Below are 25,174 nucleotides of genomic sequence, written 5' to 3' on the forward strand. Positions count from 1 at the left end.
CAGTGAATAATCCTTGCTTTGCACGTATTGGGATCCCATGTGGGTGCCAGTTCGTGTCGTGGCTGCTTCACTTCCTATCCAGCTCCCTGCTTGTGGCCTGGGAAAGCAGTCAAGCGTTGCGACTCTGCACTCATGGGAGAGCTGGAAGAAGCTCCTGGCTCCTGGCTTCAGATTGGCTCAGGTCTGGCCATTGGGGCCACTTAAGGAGTGAACCAGTGGATGGAAGATCTTTCTCTGTGTCTCTCCTTCACTCTGTAAATCTGCCTTTCAATAAAAATAATTAAAGAAAAAAAAAAAAAAAAGAAACCTTATGCTGACCCCACTCCCGTATCAGCTTTCATTGCGTTTCTTCACTCTTTTTAGTTAAACTCCTTAAAAGAGCTTCCTGTATTTACTTCCTCTATCATCCTCTTTTTTATCATTTATTTTTATTAAGTTTAAATAATTAAATATTCAAGGCCCGGCATGGTAGCCTAGCGGCTAAAGTCCTTGCCTTGCATGCACCAGGATCCCATCTGGGCACAGGTTTGTATCCTGGTGGCCCCACTTCCCATCCAGCTCCCTGCTTGTGGTCTGTGAAAGCAGCAGGGGACAGCCCAAGGCTGTGGGGGTTCCAGGGGAGAATCCTGGCTCCTGATCGGCCCAGCTCCAGCTATGGCGGCCACTTGTGGAGTGAACCAGCAGATGGAAGATCTTCCTCTCTGTCTCTCTTCCTCTCTAAACATCTTTCAAATAAAAAAAACTTAGAAAAACGATGACATATTTGGTAACAAGAGAACCAGTCAGTGAGACGGGAGGGAAAGGAAAGGAGCAGGGTCCTGGGAGGCTGAATGGACTGTGGTGTGGAGGAAGGCAAGGGGTCACCTGTGTCATGTGTTGGGTAAGACATGACTGGGAATATGCTGCTCCATTTAGCTGCGTGCAGGTCACAGGGGATCATATCAATAGCATTCTCTGGAAAGTGGTAGCAGAGATCATCAAAACCAGGAAATCAATCTATCGCCAAGGGTTAGTGTTGTGCTATAGTAACTTATGGAACAATCTTGTGACATAAACATCCCTTATCAAGTACTTGTTCCCACTGCTCCACTTCCAATCTAGCCTGCTGCCAATGTGCCTTGGAAGGCAGAAGATGGCTCAAGTACTTGGGTGCCTGTTACCCATTTAGGACACTGGATAGAGTTCCAAGCTCCTGGCTTTAAGCCTGGCCTGCTGCAGGCACTTGAGGGAGTGAACCAGTGCATGGAAGAGCTCTCTTACCCTCTCTCTGTATTGCCACCCTTCTTTTTCTGTCATTCTGTCTTTCAAATCAACCAATATTAAAAAACAAAACTGCCCCCCCCATCTAACCTCTCTCCTGTTGTGATGGTGGTTGAGGTAAAAAGTGTACTGTTTTGAAGGTAGGTTCATATTTGCTAACGAATCATACAAAGAAGATGGAGACTAGGACATCTGTAAGATGCTTGGCGTAAGAGGCTAGAAGGGGAAGGACATCATCAAATGATACAGGAAGTCTGGGGGTGGAAGGTCCTAAGATTAATGTGTGGAAATTGTAAGCTATGAGATGCCCAAATGAAGATGTCTCCATGGAAACATCACTGCTTACAGGAGGCCTACCCTGAGCACTCATGGCCCAATTCCCTTCCTCCAGTTTGGCTTTTCCTTTCTTTACAGCACTTATTACCTTCCAAAATACGCTATGGCTTACTAATGGCCTGTACACTGCAGGATGTGAGGCTAGAACAGTACCTGGAAGAGGAAGTGCTCAGCAAACATTTTCGGAATAAACGAGGACACAGAATTAGGAAGTTACCACCTAAAGGGGGCAGAGTTAGGGACAACATACAACTATAGCAAGACGGAAAGGTAGGCTTTCAACTAAAGCAAGAGCAGAGCATCTGATTTTACTAATAATTTTGACAATTAAAATAGTTTAACTCAAGATAAACTGAAATCTAACTGATGGTTACCATGGTAACTGGAGGAGGGCGGAGACTGCCTCCAACCCAACCTGGAAAGGGTGGTGGAATTCTGGCAGGACCCCCAGGTTGTGAAACCACTGTTGCACCAATGAGGGTCACAGACCCATATCCCCCCACCAATAAGGGCCAAGGTGACCCCCATCCTGGCTTCCGTGTCAAGGAGAGTTTCAAAGGGCCCCTTGCCCATCTCTTCTGTGCCCTTCTTCCTCTGCAGCCCATTCTTTAACGTCTGTCCTTTCTGCTGCACGGGGAAGCGAAGCCCGTGACCATGGTTCCCTGAGATAAAGGCCATCTAAATTCTTTTCATATATTCGGCTGAGTTATTCTTTCCCTGGTGGTCGGCGAATCGAACACTAACACTGACAGACTTCTATTACTGGAGTAATGGGCAGTGAGCAGTATTCTTACAAAACAAAAGCTTAGCTCAATGGTGTTAAAACTTCTGACACAATAGCTTGGTAAAAAACAGTATTGTTCTGTGAAAACTCTTCAAAGCACCTACACACGATTTTCTTTCAGTTTTCTTCGAGGTTAGATTACACTTGTTCATAATGCTTACTCCCAATCTGTGCGAGAGTCATGTAATACAGCCATGGCTTTCAACCTTGGAAAGGGATAGATTTCAGATCACACGTTTTCCTTAATCCATCATTGATAACAGTTCCAACTTACTCTGACCTCGCTATAGTTTATTACTGTAAGTCAATGGTGAGATAATTTCATTTTGAACTTTGTTATCTACAATTTTCTGACCTGCAGGGTCTGCTATGACACATTCCTCAACATTTTCAGCTTCTCTTAGCATCTAACACAATTTCAGAAGCTAAAGAAGCCATGCATTTAATATAATTATCCTTTTGTATTATTACTAATAAAAGATACTAAAAACCTATAATTATTTAATAAGAAAATCATCAAAATGTACACTGATAATTTTTAAAAAGCATCAGAACGACGGCCCTTCTTGAATGAATGACTAGTTTCTGCCAAAATACCACTCAGTATACCACTGACCTCCTTCCTAGGGCCACCTAAATATTACACAGGCACCTACAGAGACTGCAAACACAACTTCTTTTCAAGCCTGTGATTTTTATTCTAAAAGCAGATTTTATATCGTAAAATTTTATGTGGAACACATTATAGAAAGTTCAATTTATATCTTTGTTCTTTATCATAACAGTCATTCATTAAGAATTAATAAACTGACTCTGGATATAAAATCAGTTACATAATCGTGAAAGTATAGTTAGGCTTTTTCATATACACACATATGTATGCATTATCTACAGAGAAAGTTATTTTATTTGAAGGGAAGGTGCCAGGAAGGAGGAACGGAGGGAGGGACATAGCGTGGGACAGAGGGGGGGAGGGAGAGAGAGAGAGAGAGAGAGACAGACAGACAGACAGACCGACCAATCTTCTATCTGATTCACTCCCCAAATGGCTGCTACATCCAGGAGCTGAAACACCATCTGTGATTCCTGTGTGTGTGGCTGCTGCTCCTCTCCCAGACAGGGCAGTTGCAGGCTGGACTAGAAGTAGAGCAATGGGACTTAGCAAGCACTCAGCTGGGATGCTGGCATCCCAGGCAGTGGCTTAACCCACTGAGATTTACATAGATAAAGAGATTTCAGCAGTTAAACAGGGCACATGTTTGGCACAGCAACTGAACTGCCTCTTGGGATACCCACATGCCCTGTCAGGCACCTGGCTTACTCCGCTTCCAGTCTGGCTTCCTGCTAGCGCACACCCTGTGAGGCCTGCAGATGACGCCTCAGGGAGCTGGGTCTCTGCTACCCAGGTAGGAGAAGTGAACGGAGTGCTGGCCTTCTAGCTTTGCCTGCCTAGCCCTGGCCTGCTGCAGGCATCTGGGGAGTGAATCAGTGGACAGCAAGTCCTTTCTCTCTCTGCCTTCCAAACAAAATTGAAAATAAATATTAAAAAGTTTTAAAAGGACAGGCAGGCACAGGGGCCTATCAGTCTAATCTGCCTGCTTTGCCGGCATCCCATATGGGCCTTGGTATGAGTCCCATCTGCTCCTCTTCTGATCCAGCTCCCTGCTAACGGCCTGGGAAGCAGCAGAGGATGGCTCAAGGTTTTGGTCCCCTATACACACTGGAGACCTAAAGAAGCTTCTGGTTCTGGTTTCGGCTGATATGGCTGTTTGAGGAGTGAACCAGCAGATAGAAGATTTCTCTCTCTGGCCCTCCCTCTCTGAAAGGCTTCAAACAAAATAAATCTTCAAAAAGGACATAAAAAGGAAAATGAAGCTAAACAAGCAGAAGAAAACGGAAAGATTAGGGAAAAGTCCTACTGTCCAGGTGTGTCTGAGTTGGACAGGCTCAGAACCAAGTTCAAGCAGTTACCGGCCATGTCACTTCACCTCTTGCGGTCTTTTTCCGGGTGGTGAAGGGGAGAGTGGGCTGGTGTCTGGCACAGGAATCGGAAATGCCTTCTCCTTTCCACTATTTTGGTGTCTGCATTTTAAAACAGCAACTCCCAAGAACGACCTATCTGTTTTATTTTTCCACTCACCATTTGTTGTATTTACTGCCTGACACTATTTTCTGTACTTGCCTAGTACCGCACACGATCTAGAGAGCACAGACCATGCCTGTCAGGCTTACTGTGTACTCACAGGGGCCGCCTGGCACAACACTGGGCATATGTGCCAAATGACAATACAAGGCACCCAGAAAAGTTCCTAGGTTCTTGGTGAGATTAAACAAAGCAATTAATTTAAAGCTCAAGACCCTCTTATGAATTCAGTAAATATTTATTTAATCTTTTATTGGCATCCCAATTAATTACCTTATTAATAAAGTATAAGCTTCCCAGTTTAAAAGATGCGCTAGGATACAGGGGGAGGGGGGTTGTCTCAACTGGCTAATCCTTCCCCTATAAGTGCCAGTACTAGTTCATGTCCCCAGTTGCTCCACTTCATATCCCCACTCCCTGGTTGTGGCCTGGCAAAGCAGCAGAGGATGGCCCAAAGCCTTGGAACCTCGTACCTACACAACAGACCTGGAGAAAGCTCCTGGCTCCCGGCTTTGGATCAGCTCAGCTCCAGTAACAGTGGCTATTTGGGGAAAGAACCAGCAGATAGCAGATCTTTCTGTCTCTCCTTATCTAAGTAAATCTGCCTTTCCAATGGTGAAAAAAAATCTATTTAGAAAAAAAGAGAGATGCTAGGATGTACTGACATGGCTTGGAGCCGTGCTTCTCCAACTTCTATGTGCCAGAATTACCTGGTGGGCTTGCTATGCCTCTAATTCAGTCATTCTATGGATAAACCCACAAATGAGCACTTTCAGTAAGTTCCCTGGCAATGTTACTGATGGTTGACTTGGAGACTGTACTGTGAGTAGCAAGTGCATGTAGCGTAAGATATCTAAACACTGACTATTCTGAATCTTAATTATGAATTCACATTTAAGATGCTTGTTCAAAATCAGTAAGTGTTGGTAGTACTTAAACACCACCATTGTGTGATGAAGTTATTCCTTCATCCTTACGTCACCAAACCTCCTAGTCAACACAGCTACTATTTTTAATGATGAATTAACCCCTCCGCTGTACATACATTGAAAAACCTATATAATTGTTCTTCCAAATAACTGGTTTTTAGACAAGGTATTTCTGCCTTAAGCTCTCAAGTTATGTCAAGAAAAAAAAATTCTCCTCTCCTAGCCATGGAATTTCAAATACAACCTCCCCCGACCCCACCCCCCCCCACACTCTTCCCCCTAAGGAGAGAATCATCAGATTCTTAAAGAAGCCTCTGACCACAAAAGGGTTAAGAAGCAATGCACTACATTCATCACCTCTGAGCTGCTGGAACAAAGCTCCTTTGTCCTTAGTTTAAGTGAAAAGTCTTTCATTTCAGGTCAACAACCTATACAACCACCAGCAAATACCCTCTAAACAGCTTCACAAAGTTTCTTAGGACCCTGGTCTGGGACACAGTGATTGCATCCTTCCATCTGGGACCTTGACTCTCTAGTCCCAAAGACTCTCCCTTCCCACTCCCTCAAGCCCCCTTCCTTAGCTGAGTCCCTGAGGATACCCATCACAGATTCTGGAAGACAGTTTTGCTGGATCGGCAACTCCTAAACAACACTGCCAACATACCCTCCAAGTTATACCCATCCCTTTGAAATTTCAAAAGGGACAAGTCACAATAAAATCATCAATTTCCTTTTCCTTCAGTCATGTAAGCTTTAACTAGAGAGCCCCCAACCCCAACCTGCTTGCCAGAGCCCACGGACTGGTAACTGGTAACTCCACGTCTGGGAAAAACAGTCCACCCCAAGCAGAGCAAGCATCTGGGCGTGTGTGAGGAGACACCAGTCACCACTAAGCAGCTTCAAGTCATCCTGAGGGTCATAGGACATTGTGGACTAGGCTGCAGAGTGACAGTGAGGAAGACAGTAAGCTGTTTTCAATGACTGCCTCTGGGACACAGGTTAAGAAGACTCTGTGGTAGCTCTGGTGCAAAGTAATGAGGCCCAAACAGTGATGGCATTCAAGGGACAGATGAGCGAGATGCGCACATAGTGGCATGGGGTGTGTAGAGGACTCTGTCAGTTTTGTGAGGCTAAAGAGAATCAAGCATGGAGCACCTTTCTAGCTTAGGCAATGGTGGGATGGCATCCTAGTCCGTCAGTCCTAGACAGGTTGACTTCTAGTTGACCTCGGGACAGCCAAGTGGACATTCAGTAAGACTCTGACACTGTGAGGAAACATCTACGTTAGAAATAAAGACTTGCAGGACACCAGCATGGATAGCTTAAGTCTCGGAGTGGATGAGTTCATATAGGAAGAAAAAGATACATTCAAATGCATGTTAAATTTTTCTTGGTTACTGAGACATATGCTTGATAAAGAAAGGTATGTTCCAAATTTATCTACTCCCTGTGGCTATCAAAGTATCTAACAATTAACTATTTCAAACAATTCAGTGAGTGCCTGGGTGACTGTGTAGGTTTATCTGGTTATAACAATCTCACAGGCATTAACAATCATGGTTAATGTGGATTTAGTTCATCTAGAATTCTGTGATCAGTTAAAGCTAAAACTCGTTTTTGTTTGAATATTTCAACTTGTTTTGCAGGTGTTTGCCTGCTGCCTGCTCATGTGATATTACTGTGATCCTGGGTAACCACGTGGCCTTCATGCCCCCAATCTTCTGCATCCTCTCTCCAGAAGCCATGGAGACTCGAGGCACACAATCTCTTCTTCCCCTCTCCTTGCCCTCAAATCTGGGTGCTGCAATCAGAAATCCCATCTGCCCTTTGGGTCCTTCCTTCTGCAGCTGCAGGCTGGCCAGGCAGTTAGCCCCAGAGGAACAGTGGGGATCAGCAACCCGACTGTTCTGAGGAAGAGAGAGAGTCAACATGCGCCTGTGCAGTCATCAGGAGGACCACTGATGCTCTGCTTGTCCATGTGAGAGAAGGGAGCCCCTGGCATCTCTCTGTGCCACTGCGGGTGAGCTCTCTGCTATGCTATGGAGGCAGACCCAGGGCTGCTTTCCCTGTTGGAGAAAAACCAAGGATTGTGGCTCCTGAAATTTCAGAAAATATTTTGGTTCCTTCTTTTGCTATTCTTTCTGTTCCAGTATCCATGACACACACCTGATATTTTATCATCATTTCTTTATCTGCATTGCACTTATCAATACCTGGATTCATTTTACAACATTTCTTAAGTTTACTACTCTTTATCCATGTGACCAGAAAGTCACAGGGCAGATTCTACGTATGATTTTGTTCACCAATAATAAAGTTTTATGTTTCACATTTTTAAACATAATTATTTATTTGAAAAAATAGAGACCAGGAATATTTAAGACAAAAATCTTTGCATTTCCTCATGAGTTTGAATGAGAATAAATGCTTACTAAGAGAACGCATGAAACTGCAGTCTTTATGCAGTTATTTTAATAAGATGTTCACTTTATGTGCTTAGGTTCTTAAGAGTGTTATAGCGGGACCCGGCATGATAGCCTAGTGGCTAAAGTCCTCACTTTGCATGCACCGGGATGCCATCTGGGTGCCCCTTTGAGTCCTGGCTGCTCCACTTCCCATCCAGCTCCCTGTTGAGGGGCTGGGAAAGGAGTAGGGGATGGCCCAAAGCCTTGGGACCCTGCATCCACAGGGGAGATTGGAAGAGGTTCCTGGTCCTGGCTTTGAATTAGCTCAGCTCTGTCCATCATGGCCATTTGGGGAGTGAACCAGAGAACAGAAGATCTTGCTCTCTGTGTGTCTCTCTATGAATCTTGCCCTTCCCATAAAAACAAATAAATCTTGAAAAAAAAAAGTTTCATCCAATGACACGGACATACTGCCTTATAGTAATATTTATGTTATTCTCACAAATAAGGAGATACTTTGGAAAGTTTTTGCCTATAATCCTCAAACTTAAACACAAACCAACAATATACAGAAATCTAAAGGGGCAGGAGCAGGGGCAAAGTGACTGGTTCAGCAGTTATGCTGCTGGCTGGACACCCAGGTCCAGCAGTGGAGTATCTGGGTTCAAAAGCACGGTGCCAGCTCAGAACTGCACCTTCCTTCGAACAGGCAGCAACAGAGGTAGAGGTAGTGGCGCAAGTGGTCAGGTTCCTGTCACTCATTTGGAAGGCCTGAACTGATTTCTTGCCACCCAGCTTCGGCCCTCCTCTGTGTCTACTGAGCTTTCTCTGTGCAGCTCTCAAAACCAAAAATCCAAAGACATGAGAGCACACTCAGATTCGCCCTACAGAATCTGCAGACCTCTCAGACAGACTCATTCATTCACTGTCCTGTGTTCTCTGCCGCAGCTAAAGGCCACATCTGTGATTTCTCGTTGTATTTTAATTACAATTCTGCCATGTTCATGTTCTCTCAGTAAAGGGACTTGATGACTGCCAATGTATCTCTCATGCAAGAAACACTTAAGTTGTTTAACTGTCATTTACCTAGTAGAGCTTCAAGTTGATGCTGAGAACATAAAAACAACTTCTGCTTATAAACTGTTTATATTCACAGAATCTTTTTTTCTTTTATAACCTGACTTAAATTGTGACTTCAGTATGATCCAGAGAAAACATTCTTTTAGTAGGATGACTATGAAATGTGTAGCACAGAGAAAGAAACTGGAGAATGTATGCTTTCATCTCAAAGAGCTGGCAACTGATGCTGGAACAATCCAAGAGCCAAGTCCATGCACACATGTTGGGGGAGTGCAACCTGACTGCTGACACCAGTGTAGCCTTGGTGTGACGGGCAACATGGACGTGAAGCCCTCACCCTGGAGTGACCACACCCGCCACCTCTTCCTCTAAAACACATCTGCAAGCCAAGCACTCGTCCCCACCCTTGTTTCGCCCCTTACCACCTTGGCTGAAGGGCCCAGCATCTCTTAGATGAGCTACAGTTGTGGTCCTCCAATTGACTAGCTATTCCGTGAAGCCCTCAAGCATATTATAGCAATCACTCCGTTCTTCCCCTTGTTCTTTCCTCTGCCTAGTGGCCTCTTCTCACATACTGTAATCCACCAAGTCAATCCCTTCAGGTTCCCATTCATATCAAAGACGTCGACCCTGGCACTCTGCGTGAAGTAACCTCATTCCTCCCATCTTCAGTTTCATTTTGTTCCTCTTCATAGTATTTATTACTAATATGGCACATATTTATCACTAGTTTCTTCTATTATGGGGATGGGTCTTTTTCTGCCAAGGGCCATGTGGATATTTATAACATCATTTGTAGGCCATACCAAATGAACAACTTAAGATCAGCCTGCTTCAGATTTACCAGATGTCCAGTCCCTGCTGCGGTTGCCTAGGCAGTGACAGTCCAAATGATCTTTCATGATTTTCACAGCCTGCAGGTGAGACAATCTCTGCCCCATCCCATTAAAATGTAGACTTCTTAAAGTTTCTATTATCTGATGCACTAGTATGTGCCTAGGCCAGCACTGCCACCCAGCAGCATACCAATAAACCTATGTTTCATGACTGCTAACTATTAACTGTTCAAACTGAATAGTGATGCGGGGCAATAGCAAACTGATCACACAAGGTAGTTCATCGTTAAATGCCAAACGGATAGCATGGAGTAGTGATATCCCAAAGTAACAAACATCAGCATCACCAGGAGAACTCTGCCAAAATACACATGCCTAGACCCTGCCACGGGATCCATCAACTTTATCCTAAACTGCCACCCCCCCCACCCCCGATGATTTTATTCTTTTGAATTGCGGTGAAACATACATAATGTAAAATTTGTCACTTTAACCATTTCCAGGTGATCCTATTTTGTGTCCCTGTTTAAGACGCCCAGCGCAGTGGCCTAGCAGCTAAAGTCCTCGCCTTGCAAGCACTTGGATCCCATATGGGCGCCAGCGCAGGTCCCAGCTGCTCTATTTCCCTTCCAGCTCCCTGCTTGTGGCCTGGGAAAGCAGACGAGGATGGCCCAAAGCTTTGGGACCCTATACCGGTGTGGGAGACCCAAAAGAGGCTCGAGGCTCCTGGCTTCAGATCAGCTCAGCTCCGGTCATTGCAACCACTTGGGGAGTGAATCAATGGACGGAAGATCTTTCTGTCTCCTCCTAATCTCTGTATATCTAACTTTCCAACAAAAAATAAGATAAATCTTAAAAAAAAAGATGCCTGGTATATTATTTCTACTTAGCAGAGTCAGAATAGCTAAAAAGAAAGTCTGACCTTCCCCACTCTGAAAAAAAAAAGCAGTATGAGCCTTGGAATTGAATACAGGCCCATCACTCGTTAGTTCTGAGACAGGGAAAAATTACTCATTCTTGAGTTTCCACATACATAAAACCAAGATCATTTCTTCACCTTCTTTCTGACTACATGTTCACTTTGAGCTGCTACCTAGGTTAACACTGAAGTACAGAAACTATCTACTCTGATGCACATAACTGGCATCAAACTAGAACTTACTAGAATTACTCTGATTGGAATAAGAAAGTCATATTGGTAGATACCACATGGACATATCATCTTGGCCTCAGCGGCTATAACAACGTCCCTTCCTCTTGATGAGACACAGTGGCATCTGACAGCAGGTCCTCAGACTGGATGCTAGAATGGATTCTCTCATGTCAGCATGCTGCAGAAGCACTCCGAGGGCCTTTAAGATAGACTCCTGCAATTTCTCATTCCATAAAGGTAGGGTGGGGCCTCGGAATCTGCATTTCCAGCAAGTTCCCAGAGGACCGGAGCAGGAACCTGCGGGTCTAGAAATCACGCTTTATAAACAGATGAGTGAAAGAACGGGCATCCACTCAAAGCCTCCTGAGCAGGTTAATCCCTGTAATTTACTTTTAAAAACTAAACTAAAAAGTAACAAGCCCTGAAATGGTCTGTCTTCTAAAATATCAGAATCAATAATGTGTACCATGACTTTCACAGCATTTTACAATGTGAACAACAAAAAACGTCATAAACTTGGGAATTCACTAACAAAAGGAGACTCTCATCCCATAAACATGTGAGAAAATCAATTCAAACATAATTCTCAGAACACTCATTAGTTCAAAAAGGTAAGATCTGTACACAAACAAGAAAGAGCTCAGTTTTCAAAGAGCAGAGCAAGCACAACTTGCAACGCGCAAGAACACTCACACGTGTGGAGGCATTCCGTCACCGTGGTCGGCTTGATGAGATACCCTTTACAGATATAGCAGGTAATGTAAGGATTGAAATCTTTCACCAGGTGTTTCCTTTGGGTAGCCATTCGTGGTCAGCCAAACCTGGCCTTGGTACTTCAGACACAGCGGGGTCCTAGGAGGATGAGTGGCTGATCCCAGGAGCTGGTGTGGTGGTTCCCGACGCGGTGCCTTGAAGCATGGGAATGAACAGCCAGGATTCCTGGGAGATCGCCGATCATCACTCCTTTTGAGGCTTTCCCATATCTGCTTCCAGAATCATTTTTAAAAGACGAGAGAGAGAGAGAGAAAGACAGTTAGATTCCTCATAACATATCAGTATCAATACATTCACAACCAAGACTTGCACATTCTGTCGGTAAATAGAGCGTATTCTTCATTGTGCTGTTAACCTGTAAATCTGCTGTAACTTAATACAAAACCACCTCTACACTAGCGACGCTCAAAGCTGTGAACACCAGCTGATATTTTTACCTACTCAGTAAAGGATTTTAACTATCTTCTTAGGTGCCCTTCTAGAAATTGCTGCAAATACAAGTAAGAATATTCAAGCTGATGGCCGTCATCCCCCTCCCATCAAAATACTCCCTGTGTGCGTCTGTGCTTTATCTGCAACCTGCAGTCCAATCAAACTGGTGACCTGTTCCATTCCACACAGCCACCTGCAGCCCATTTTGTATGGAGTGCTCTCAGGCTTATGTATTCAATCACTTCAAAAGGCGGTCAGTGTCTGCGCTTGACAGAGAAAGGTAAAGTTTCTCAGCCTGTCACAGAAGACCTCTGCAGCTTGATGTTAACACACCTTTCAACACCTGTGCTGCGGGCAAAACGGAAAGGACTGCTCCTTGCCCACAATCCCCCTCATCAGAAAAAGTCCATCTGGGACTCCCTGGGCAGGCTCCGCGACCCTGTCCAATACGCCTGACCTGGGCGGCCATGTGGGTTCCACGCTGTCTCTAGAACATGCTCTTCCAGGGCTCCCTGAGCAGGCCCCTCTACCCACTCCCCTCCCTCTGTCTGCATCCTACCCACTCCGCAAATCATCTAACGCCATCTCCTCCTAGAATATGATGCCCATTTCTCCCCCTTTCATCCTGATCTCTCCGAAATAGCTTCTACAGAAACCAATCACATTTAGCAGATGTATAACCTCAACAATGTAACTTTCCTCTCTTGACTGGGATGTTTTTAAAGGGGTGTGTGTGTGTGTGTGTGAGAGCGCGTGCGCAAAAAAAAGAATGCCAACCTCCCAGAGCGATCAAGATTCAATGAGACAATATATTCCTACAGTAAAAACACAACTGTCATTAACAGATCTAGAAACATTTCGCATAGTTGGTTTTATACAAAAAGTTATGTTGGGTTTTTTTTTTTTCGAAACTTTGAAAGTTTTCTTACAAGAAATATATCTTCTGAGAAAACCCGACTTGAAAAAAGCAGCTGATTTTCCTAAGGCCATTCCACGAACAGGAACCCCCCGCCCCTTGGTGGCTGTTAGCTCATGGCAAGGATTAAGCAACCGGAAAGGTAAACTGCAACACACGCCCATTTTGAGTGTGCAGGGAATAGGGGCTGTCTGTCAGCTTCCCAGCCACTGGGGCAGTCGTGCTGAGGCCGTCACAGAGTAGCCAACACCGACAGTAGCCAACACCTGAGCCTTGCGCCAGGCTGACCTCCGGTCAAGTGTTTAAGAGCTGAGCTCGGGTCCTCCGGCTTCCTCCTCTACCCTAAAACGAACCCCCATGCCTTTCCCACGGCTTTACCACCAATGCTGCGGACTAAAGAGAAAGTCCTCCGGTTAGTAAGAGGAGACGCAGTTTCAACCCGGAGCGCCTTAAGAGCTCAAGCCACACAGTCAAGCCACCAGGAAGGTTCAAGGAAGCAAGCCCTCGCAGCGATGACGCAGGAGGGAACTTTTCCTTGTCCTCCAGTTGGACCCGGCGGGCCCAGCCCTCAGTGGTCGGAGCCCGAGCCCGCCTGCCTGCCTGCCCGCCCGACAGGTGCTCGGGCCCGGACGCCGCCGCCGACGACGACGCGCAGCTCGGGTCGGGCCGGGGCGCGCGAGCCGCCTCTCCCGGTCCCGGCGCCCCGGCAAGCCAGCCGCCCTCTCCGCCCCCCGAGGGGAGGGCACGGCTCGCAGGGCCCCCTCCGATCTCAGCTGGCCGCCCCCGCCCTCGCCCTGGCTCCGGGACTCTCCTGGCTCCAGACCCGCCGACCGCGGCAGGTGTCCGGGGGTGCCGCTCCCGCCCCGAGGCGCAAACTTGAGCGGAGAGCGCGAGCGCAGCCGGCGCCCCGGGCCCCCTCTCGCAAGCCCCGCCGGTACCTACCCAGCAGCCGCCGCCGCCGCCGCCTCCTGCCCGCCAGCGCGCCGGCCTCCGAGCGAAGGAAAGTGAAAGAGAAACAACGCCCGCCTGTCGCGGCCTGGCCGGTCCCCGCGCCCTGTCCGCCCTCCCCCTGCAGGCGGGAGCGCGCCGGCTCCGCGGGGCCACTCGCTCGGGCCCGATAGGGCGCGCCGGGCCTCGGGGCCCAGGGCGGGTGCCGCCTCCAAGGGCAACTCCACCCCCTTCCAACCGCCGGCGCCGCCCGGCTCGCGGCTGGCCCCGCCTCGCCCCGCCTGGCCACGCCCGCCCCTCCGTCCGGTCCGCCGCAGCGCCTCGCAGGTGCCGCGAACATCCCGGCCGGCCCGCGCCGCGGCCCCTGGGCGAACGCGGCACGAGAGGGAGGGCCCAGTTTTATCTCGGTTCTCGTAGCTTCACCGGCACCCCCCTCCAGGTTGTTTTCATCACAACAATGACTAGTAGATTTTTTTTTTCCTCTTCCTGGCAGGTTTGAAAGCAAGGGTCAGCGCTGAGAGTGAATCACCCTGAGATAATGTCTCTCCAAGTCATTCCCACCTGGACCGCTGTGGGGACGAAGACCCGTCTCAACATGCACCTCAGATCACCAGCGAGCCCCTTAGTTTGCAGGGTGGGTCCGGACTACGACTGTGGACAACCATCTACCGATGCTGTGGGAGTGTGTTGGAGGGGATGGTGGGGTAGGGGTAGGGGGTAGGGGGTAGGAAGAGGGGTCTGGTGATGAAAAAAATTATTACTGTTTTACAAGGCTTAAGACAAACCGAAAACCCCAGGGTTCTTTCCGGTGGACTTTCAAGGTTTACAAGAGACCATTCACAGCAGAAGCATCCACTCAAAAGCCCGCAGTAGAGGACTCCTCATTCAACCCTAATTCTGCATTCCACAAACTCACTAGTTTCTACTACCGCGTTTTGCTCAGCATACATTAGGCCTGATCTTTGGCTTCCTGCCGGACTGCACTCCATTCATCCTAACCTAGCAGGCAAATCAGTGTGGTCTTCACCCGGGAAGTGAGTTAACTGGAAGATCCCAAAGGGGATCATCGAACAGCAACTCTATTTATGGCAAAGGCCAAACAGGTGTTAACAATTACATGACTTCCTTTTGCAGCAGCCACGGTAGCATAAAGAACTGACAGTAATAAGGTCGTGGGGGTTTGGGGGAGTGTTAATATCAAGTGTTTGCTTTATCGCAAAACTCACAGGTGTCAACCTTCTTATTACAGTAATAGGTCGAAAAGATTGACACTGGTGGTAAAAACCAACAATCCTCAGGGCCCCTGGTCCGGCAGCCGGACATCCAGAGCACAGCAAGGCAGCTTTTAAAACTGCCCACTTCATACTTCAACCCACGGAGGGGAAACATACGTAAAACAAATGACCATTTTTAATATGGCAGGAGCACTTTCATTTCTGAAAAAGCTGTAAGTGATCACATTTTTACAGTCCTTAAAAAAAAAAATGCCCGTTTCTAAAGTAGGATCCACTTCCATAAGTCATAGCTATCACAATGAATGCAGGGGAAAAAAGTCAAACGTTTAGCTTTCACCTCAGAGACTACGCAGATCAATATGGGGGAAGTCAAACCATGGTTGTGAAGTGGAAGATATAACTAATAAACTATAACACAAAATGCTTCCGTTTTGTGCCTGAATGTATTATTGTAAATGTCTATATGGGATGAATCCTAAGGGGCTTATCAATGACTTGTGAACAAGAGTGATTTTAGTCAATGAGCTTGGGCAGAGAGAGAGGGAGGGAGAAAGGAAAGGTGAGAGGGAGGAAAGATGGGGGGGGGGGGAGAAAGAGAAACAGAGTGAGAGTGAGAGCGAGCAAGCCAGCTTCCATTCACTGGTTCATTCTGCAAAGGGCCCACACCTGGGGCTAGGCCAGGATGACGTGGACTCCACCCACAGGGGTAGCAGAGACTCAAGCACTTGAATCATCACCTGCCTCCTCGGAAATGTCTTATCAGGCACGTGGATTATACCGGCAGGAGCTGGGATCCAGGTTAGCACTCTAATCTGGGCTGCAGGCTCCCCAAGCTGTGCCACAACGCCAGGTTTCATTTGATTACCCACCTAGACTCTAGATCACGACAAATGGTTCTTGACAAACTTTGTAATGATTCTAAGCTATCTGTATATCTTCAAAAATTATTTCGTTATATTATATTTGATGTTTAGATTTTTATTTCCATTAAGGCTGAGCAGTGGATGGGTAATGCTGTACTGACAAATTCACATTCCTTTCTCCTCCAATAAATTCATTACAATTTAATTGGTTTTTAATGGGATGAATCATCTAAAAGTCTATATCGTATATTAACTTTCCTCTGAAATATTAAGATAACTATTTTAATTATAAGTTTTATTTAACTATGTATGCTGTTTAATTTTTTAACATAGAATATCTCCAACACATAAACTACCCTCTATAATCTAAAACTCTTCCCAAGGAGATTATAGAAAATGTGACATTTTTAACCTAAGTATCCTATTTGGACTACACATATTTAAGATCGTGAATAATATAGTTCAAAATCAGTGACAGCCTAAAATCAACGACAGAGGAATGGGAAAAGATCCAGGAATGGAAAGACTTCTCAGTCTTAACCATGTTTCTCTTTCTCTTACTGCTCCCTGCCCTCAAAATCCAATAATTCTCGAAGACCATGTGCTACATGGCCCCTGGATCCTCCACATGGCTTAGGCTGTTCCGGTCTTTATTATCTCAAACTCTATTACTCAAGGAACTATTAAGTAGTCTCCCTATGGATCTCTGCTAAACTACCCTCCCACAGGATGACCAAAGGACCTTTAACTACACATTTTACCACAATGCTCCCTGGCTTAGGAAATCAACACAAAATGGATAAAGCTGACAATAAGAGACATTTATACCCCCCTCGCCTTGTGTCCACACCTTCTTCCTTGACCTCCCCACTCCGGCCTGGAGAGTTTCTATCCTCCAACTCGACAGAGGAGCACCCTGTCTTATTCCCCTCACCTGTTATCAGCCCTGCTGTGTCTCACAATCTTATTTATCCTTTATCAGCTGATTTCAAGGGCCACCTTCTCAGATTTCTATAGATACAGCTCATGTTTGCTCATAACAACTCATTCTCTCAAACCACGTATCACACTGAGCCATATTAGCTGGTTTCCTACCTTAAAACTTCCTGCTAGAGTGTAAGTCCAGGGGCTGCCATTTGCACACCCCTAACAGAGCAGGTGGCAACTAGTTTGTACTCAAACACATATCTGATTACTGTGCGCATCCTAAGATCCTGAGTATCCTTTTTTGGGTTTCTTCTTGGAGAGCTCTTTACTGAGGACATGTCAAGGCATAATGCTTGCCCTCTGAGAAAAAGAATCAACAGCACAGCAGGGAGTAAAAACGTACCCACAAGAAACAATTAGAGCAACATCCCCAATTTTTTTAACAAAGTGTTAAGGAGAACATAATCAAGTCACAAAAAACTCCAGTAGAAAGGAGAAGCCCTCAGGGCGGTGAAGAAATTAATCTTATTTGTCTGCCCCGCCAGTCACCAACACAATCACTCACAATCCTAAAAGCTACAGATGTGAATGATACATGGGAAAGAGAAGGGGGGGGGGAAGGGGAGTCTAAAAATAAGTATAGCAGAATAACAGGAGTAACACAAGATGTTTCCAAGTGAAACTATGAAACTAAGTGTATACTTTGAAGTGCTTTAACCGTATAATTCTAAAATGAGGAAACAACCTTTATGCCCCCTCCTATGGGAGGCAACTGGCTGGTGCAACTTCACAGAATAAAACTAAAACAGTACATTCCCTCTACTCTCCAGGCCCGTAGTACTTGGACACATCTGTACAAAACATCAGCTGTCATTACATGCAGAAAGTAAGAACAATCCATCGAATCCGGATGCGTGTTACTCTGCACGTGGAGATTCTGTGACTCATTAGAGACCCGGAAGAGCAACTATCAGGAGACTGGCACATGCACTCAACATAAAGGTCTGAGACTGGAAGGAAGGACCCCAGACGTGGAGTTAAGAGAATCTGGCTTGCAGTCAGCACCAATCACTTCGTTTCTGCATTTTCATCACCTTCCACAGGGAAGATTTTCTTGACTTATGTATGTGTTGTCATAATGATGGTATAGCAGAATGAGAAGACAGGAGAGAAACCCTAACTGATAAATTACAAGGCACTGAAAAACATGCAAGGTACAAGCGGTAATTTTGTGGACCACCAGCAGTTCAATAGTATCTAGCAATGCTGAAACATCCGGCAAAAGTTTGGATACTGAAATGTAGTGAAGAGGCACTTGCAGGAAGCAGGAGACGTGCCAGGCAAGGACTCAGAAAGACCACAGTGAGCTTAACATGCATTACATCAAGTTTCTTAAAACAAGATGGGTAATGTTTCGCTAAATAATTCAAAGGAAACTACAGTTCCTACAAAAGTCAACATTTGGATTAGTTCAATATTTTTAGAGGCATTTCTAGAGTTTTACTCTGAGCAACCATTTACCCTACTGATTAAGACACTGGTGTCCCTCTTCAGAATGCCTGAGTCCAATTCCTGAATCCAGCTTCCTGCCAATGCAGACAATGGGCTCACATAATTGGATTCCTGTCCCCCAAGTGGGGGAACCTAGGTTGAGCTCCTAGGTCCTGGCTCCAGCCCCAGCCACGTCAGACACAGATTTGATGAGTGAATGAGGGGACAGGGATTCTTCTTGAAAAACTACGTTCAGTTTTTATTTCACTTCAAATGGGGAGGGGGAGGAAGAGAAAAGAGCAAAAGCATTTTCCATTAAAATGCAAATTCTCCAGGTTGGGTACAATTAAGCTCTTCTAAGCCATGGCTTGAGCCATCTGTTCCCAGGTTGGCCACGCAGGTTCCTCAGTCCAGAGGAAGAAAGGCCAAGGAAGGACATGAGGTTTTAGTTCTAAGTTAACAGTGCAGCAGCACATCACAGTGACACTGGGAGGTTGGAGAGCTAACAGGAGCAAGGGGCAAATGGCAGAAAAAGGAAATGACAACGTACCAAAAATGGCAAGACTTTTATGGGCCAGCACAGCGGCTCAATAGGCTAATCCTCTACTGGTAAGTGTTGGCAACCCATATGGGCACTGGTGTGTATCTCAACTGCCCTACTTTCTATCCAGCTCCCTGTTTGTGGCCCAGCAAAGCAGTGGAGGGTGGTGGCCCAGGTCCTTGGGACCCTGCAGTCACATGGCAGACCTGGATGAAGCTCCTAGCTCTTGGCTTCAGGTTGGCTCAGCTCCAGCCACTGCAGCCATTTGGGGAGTGAAATAGCAGATGGAAGATCTGTCTCTCCTTCTCTGCAAATTCGCTTTTCCAATAATAATAAGCATTTTTTAAAAAGATGGCAAGATTCCTTTCCTCTACCTAATAATTTCTCTTGGGACAATCACTACGCCAACCACCTGCACCGTCCCCCACGCACAGACCTCCTGAAGCTTAAGGGCAAGCAGTGTGTTGGTTCTGTCTGCAACTGTTGAGATACTTAACATCTAAAATGCTAATTAATTTCTGTCCAGGTCTGCAGGAAACTTCAGAGAAAACTGGTCTATATTCAAGCTGGCAGACATGGCTGTAAGACCAAAAGTCTTCCATCGTACTATTCGGGGTGATGAATATTTCTAGAAGCGGGTGATAACTTGTCCCTGATACCACGGAGGGAAGAAACGCTGTCTTGAGTGGCTTCTCTGTTGCAGGGGTTATCTTAGCTGACTGGAAAGGACCTTCCTGCCACCAAATGTTTGAACCTTCTTGATGAGAAGCTTAAAAAAGCACGAGCAGGGGACCATCTCAGATTTGATAAAACGTCACACTACAGGATGCCAGTGCACCAGCAGGGCACGCTCTACCATGGCGAGGCCGCGTTCACCCCTGCTGTACCACAGAACCAAATCCTTTAAAAAAAAAAAAAAGATTTATTTTTTATTGGATCAGATTTGCAGAGAGGAGGAGAGACAAAGAGAAAGATCTTCACTTGGGATATAAACTTCACTTCACACTGGGATATAAACTGGCGCCCATATCGGATCCAAGCGCATGTAAAGCAAGGACTTCATCCACTAGACTATTGCACTGGGCCTCATAGAACCAAATTTCTCTCTTTTTTATGATTTATTCATTTTTTTATTGGAAAGTCAGATATACAGAGAGGAGGAGAGACAGAGAGGAAGATCTTCCATCCCATGATTCACTCCCCAAGTGGCCACAACGGCCGGTGCTGCACCAATCCGAAGCCAGGAGCCGGGAGCTTCTTCTAGGTCTAACGCATGGATGCAGGGACTCAAGACTTCGGGCAGTCCTCGTCTGCTTTCCCAGGCCACAAGCAGGGAGCTGGATGGGAAGCAGGGCTGCTCGGATTAGAACCGGTGTCATATGGGATCCCGGCACATGCAAGGCAAGGACTTTAGCCGCTAGGCTGCCATGCCAGGCCCTAAAATGAGCTATGTTAATTGACTAGACTTTAAACATGTGCTATGACTGTAGTTACAAGTTCAGTTTCTATGTACAACAAGTTTTTCTACTACTTCACTTAAATTCAGATTTCATAGATTAAAAAAAAGATCAAAGAATATGTGAAGAAGTGCTATGAAGAAGACACATGCCCACAGAAAGAAGGCGGCCATGTGACACCAAGGTGGCGACTGCACCACAGAGCGTATTGGTGGAGGGGGCTAGAGGGCCCTCCAAGGAGACTACAATCAAAAGGAGGAGCTACACACATCTTCTCTGGGCAGAGAATGTAAGGAAACTGTTCACATTTAGGGACGTGGCAAACAGGAGGGAATTGAGGAACTTACAGGATTGATTTTTGTTGTCGTCGTTGTTGTGGTCCAAATGAAACAAACGCAGCCCGGACGGAGCAGCCAAATGAAGTGGATACCCGATTTCCAGGAGTGCTGAGTTCAGACAGCACAGTGGGAGGGCAGAGCGATGAATGAACAGACCAGCCACAAGGCGGAGGGGCGGCAGATTAAGTGTGGTAAAAGAGGGAGGGAGGGAGTCGAGGATAACTACATTGGATCTGAGGAGGACAAGAAAGGAGATGGATCCGGACAGAGAGGAGTACCAAACCTCCGTTCATGTTAACACACTTCCCAAGTGTGCATGCCACAGTACAGTTCAAAATAACTGTATACTGCACAGAATTCAAGCTGCTCTTCTGTATCCATTCAAAAGAACCTTAAATGGATGAATACTTGTAGCTGCTGCAGAACTACCTGGTGCTGCAGCCTAACAGCTACTGAGGTTACTTGACACATCCTTAAGGAAACTTCAGGATGTTCGTGGAAAATGGGGGCGATAAAGTTATTTTGACACATCAAACACTGAAACTCAGGAACAATTTTTCTTTTTCATAATATGCCTTTCCGTGAGTGTTTTCAAGCCCCTTCACACACACACGGGCATGGTGTATCTTACAGACCGCACAGAGCAGGAGAGACAGAGGTCTTTCTTCAACCCTGACACTTCCTCACCGATTCACCTGCGCTATAGTCTACACGGTGCAAAGGACAAGACAAATGCTCAGTCACTGACACCCTCAGTGCCTGGCACTTCAGGCGGAGTGCTGTGACAGACACCGCCTGCACCCGCAAGCCTTCCCCACGAAAACATGTCAACTGCCTAGAACACTCAGCCGACCAGATGTGGCAACGGCTATGATATTCACATCCGAAATATAACAGTACTTCAGAAGTAAAACTTCCTGTGACAACCAAAAATGTGAGTAGTCAGTAGCATCATCCTTTGAAGTGGGTATTTCTTCATCAGTATAATGCACACTGTAAAATTTTCTGGACAGCTCCACCATGAAGATGGGACTGAAGTTTGACATACTCATATCTTTACAAAGAAGATAACCACTTCAGTAAAGCTTCAAACTTTCTCCTAGATTCATTAAACTTACTTAAATCATTCAAAACAAAGCAACACCTCTTCTGGTTAAAGAAAGAAGAGCCTCAAGGAGGAGTATTAAAAGTAGAATTCCAGAGCTGATGAGGTGGCTCAACAGGCTAACCCTCTGCCTGCACTGCCGGCTTCCTATCTGGGCACCAATTTGTGTCCCAGCTGCTCCTCTTCCCATCCAGCTCTCTGCTTATGACCCAAAGCCTTGGGACCCTGCACCCACATGGGAGACCTGGAAGAAGCTCCTGGCTCCCAGCTTCAGATCAGCTCAGCTCTGGCCATTGTGGCCACTGGGGAGTGAATTAGCAGATGGAAAATCTCTCATCTCTCCTTCTCTCTGTAACTCTGTCCTGACAACAGATATATTTTTAATATATTCTTATTTTTATTGGAAAGTCAGACACACAGAGGAGGAGAGACAGATAGGAAGATCTTCCATCCCACAATTCACTCCCCAAGTGGCCACAATGGCCGGTGCTGCACCAATCTGAAGCCAGGAGCCAGGAACCGGCTTAGAAACCGGCTTAGAAATGGCGGTATCTAACCAGATTAAAAATGGCGCCTATATGGGATCCCAGCGCATGCAAGGCGAGGATTTTAAACACCATGTTTTTGCGCTGGGCCCCACAACAGATATTTGACTCAGTATTTTTGAATCTGTATTTATTGAAACAGAATTGATATTTCATGTATGTGTGGATCAGGTTTGACAGAAACAGCCTGAGGGCAGGGACAGGTAGCACTCAGCACTCAGTGAACCTGGCAGGCTGGCCAAACTTACAAGAAACGATACAATGGTATGGTAAGTTTTTCACTGTCATGGAGTAATGCTCTTAAGAAAGCATCTCAAGGGACCACACACCTGTCATACCAGCATCCCATACAGGTGTGAGCTCGTGTCCCATCTGCTGTACTTCCCATCCAGCTCCCTGGCAATGGCCTCAGAACAGCAGCAGCAGATGGCCCAAGTGTTTGGGCCCCGGCCACTCACATGGGAATCCTAGCTGACTCCTGACTTTGGCCTGGCCCAGTCCTGCAGTCATCTGGGGGAGTGAACTAGTAGATACAAGTCTCTCTCTGTGTGTCCCCCTGCCTCCCTTGAACTCTGAGTCTTACATGAATTTTTTTTTTTTTTAAGAAATGATCTCAAGACTTTTCAGGAAAAATCAAATGCACTGACTTAACTTTCCAGAGTGTTCTTCAACCTGACAATTATCCCAGCTAATCATATCAATTAAGGATGCAGTGCTGTGCTTGCATACAGCAAGTCAGTAGATGCATATATGTGCATACATTAGTCAAGATCTCACATTCAAGCAATATTCAAAAATAGCATAAGAAATATCATGAGAGGTACACATTGTTGACATCAGATGATGTTTGGGAAAAAAAGCTGTATGACGGGAAATGAAAATTAAAATGTACCCAGCTGCCTCTCCTTCTCACTCTATATCATTTCTTCTTTCATGGACACTCCCCAATACTGACTGCCAGTCTAACTGTGTTGGGTGCTCAGGGATACTCCATAGTCCTTCTGGGTCCCTTGGGGAAGCAGCTCCTTGGAGAATTCTTCCATGTCAGAAGGAAAGAGACATTCCACACCAATATGAGAGAACAGGAGAAATGTGCTCACCCACTTACTACTAACCCCGGAATTCACACATGTTTTTGAAAGGTTACAGACAGCCATAGAGATCTGGCCCATGATTTGAACTATTTTTGACTCAGTGATTTTTTTTTTTTAATGTTCAGCTCACAGGAGAAAGGGAGAGGCCAAAACAGCAGTAAGCAGGTGTGGATCTAATTGGCACCAGGTGTCCAGCACCAGAGGCACCGGGGCAGCCTTTCTGCTCGCCACAGGGCCTTGGCAGCCAGCCACGCGCTAGCCCCCTATCCTGTGAGAGTGCCGGCACGGCCCGCAGGCTCTGCTGCAGCTGAGCTTCTCTAAGAACACATCCCCTCCGCACCCCACCCCCAGCCTCTGTGGGACCCTCATCAGGCGACACCAATCACACCGTTAGCTGGTACACATCTTCCAGTGGTGTCCTCTAACTCGCTTACTTAAGGATCTTAGCAAAAGGTTGGCTTGGGAATAATGTTTTCATGGTGTGGCTGTATTAACTGCCACTATCACACATACAAGACTGGAAGAGGGAGAGTGAAATTCCAACTAGTCTCACATTGTCCAATGAGCTTATGAAAGCAGGTGCTGTAACCATGAGGTAGACTGTAAGAGCTGGAGCACTTTCTGGCACATAAGGGGCCTCTAGCAGCAGGTAGATTCTTTGCAGGAAGGAGCTGAGAAAGCACAGTGGGATATATAATGCTGTGAACCATTTATGTGACAGAAATCACCCAAGCTTTACACAAGGTTAATGTTACTACAGACTATCTATTTCAATGCCAGAAACTGGGGTGCAGGGGAGAACATAAATGGTAGAGAATAAAACAAACAACAAAATCTGAAATAATCCTTTGGGAAATCTTCCAGATTGCTAATTGAATTAATATGGGCTCCCCGTTCCCCCTCAGTCATTCCCCAATGCTCATGTGTTGTTGCTGAACTCCTAAGCTTTGGTATCAGCTGATGGAGTCTGGGCTCTGACTTGCACCCCTCACTTGTTTCTTTCTTTTTTTGTGCAAAAGCAAAGGAACTTTATTGCTGGCGCGCTAGGGTCCAAGTCTCATCCAACGTAGTGGAGTCTTGACAAGCACCCCGACCATACATTTCACATAGTTTATACAGGGTTTTGGCTGCAATTCTAGGAATGGGCCACTGATTCTACAATAAGGCATTGGCAAGACTGTAATTGGTCAGTTATTATCACCTGTGACCACTCTGGTGGTGAGTCTCTCTTATCGTGCCCACACCAGTGGTCAGCCTCCACTGCCATGACCACTGGATGACTAGGGACATGTCAAGTCTCTGATTGGTTGGCTCTGTCTAGGATGTGTGGCGGTCCACTTTGGGGAAGTGGGTGCCTCAATTCTAGGGACTGAAACTTAGGCCCCGCCTGTTCGAGGCCTGCCTGAGGCCTGTCATGGCTTTATCTTGGTTCCCTTTTGCAGCAAGCGAAGCACTTATTACAGAGGCCAAACTTAGCAGTTAGATTAGCAATTAATTAATCAGCATCATTTTAATATCATTTATTCTATATTTTAATTACCATTATTCATCTAATTCTGAGTTGCTAAACCTTAATCTCTAT

At 46.1% G+C, this 25,174-nt stretch overlaps 1 protein-coding gene across 7 annotated transcripts in view; it reads right to left on the reverse strand.

Moving 5' to 3' along the window:
* PCGF5 (polycomb group ring finger 5) overlaps nucleotides 1–25,174 on the reverse strand; it is a 107,344-nt gene that overhangs the window by 42,882 nt on the left and 39,288 nt on the right. For 2 of the 7 annotated variants that reach the window (XM_058671138.1, XM_058671131.1), the window contains exons 1-2: nucleotides 13,991–14,147; nucleotides 11,620–11,909 (exon numbers count right to left, since the gene is read on the reverse strand). In XM_058671138.1, the coding sequence (XP_058527121.1) occupies nucleotides 11,620–11,731 (112 nt within the window). In that variant the 5' untranslated portion in view covers nucleotides 11,732–11,909; nucleotides 13,991–14,147. Of the gene's footprint in view, nucleotides 1–11,619; nucleotides 11,913–13,061; nucleotides 13,373–13,401; nucleotides 13,645–13,990; nucleotides 14,148–25,174 lie in introns of those variants that run through there. The other 5 variants (XM_058671132.1, XM_058671135.1, XM_058671134.1 and 2 more) reach the window with 5 other exon arrangements.

This window comes from Ochotona princeps, chromosome 13, assembly GCF_030435755.1.
Source record: "Ochotona princeps isolate mOchPri1 chromosome 13, mOchPri1.hap1, whole genome shotgun sequence".
Taxonomy (NCBI): domain Eukaryota; kingdom Metazoa; phylum Chordata; class Mammalia; order Lagomorpha; family Ochotonidae; genus Ochotona; species Ochotona princeps.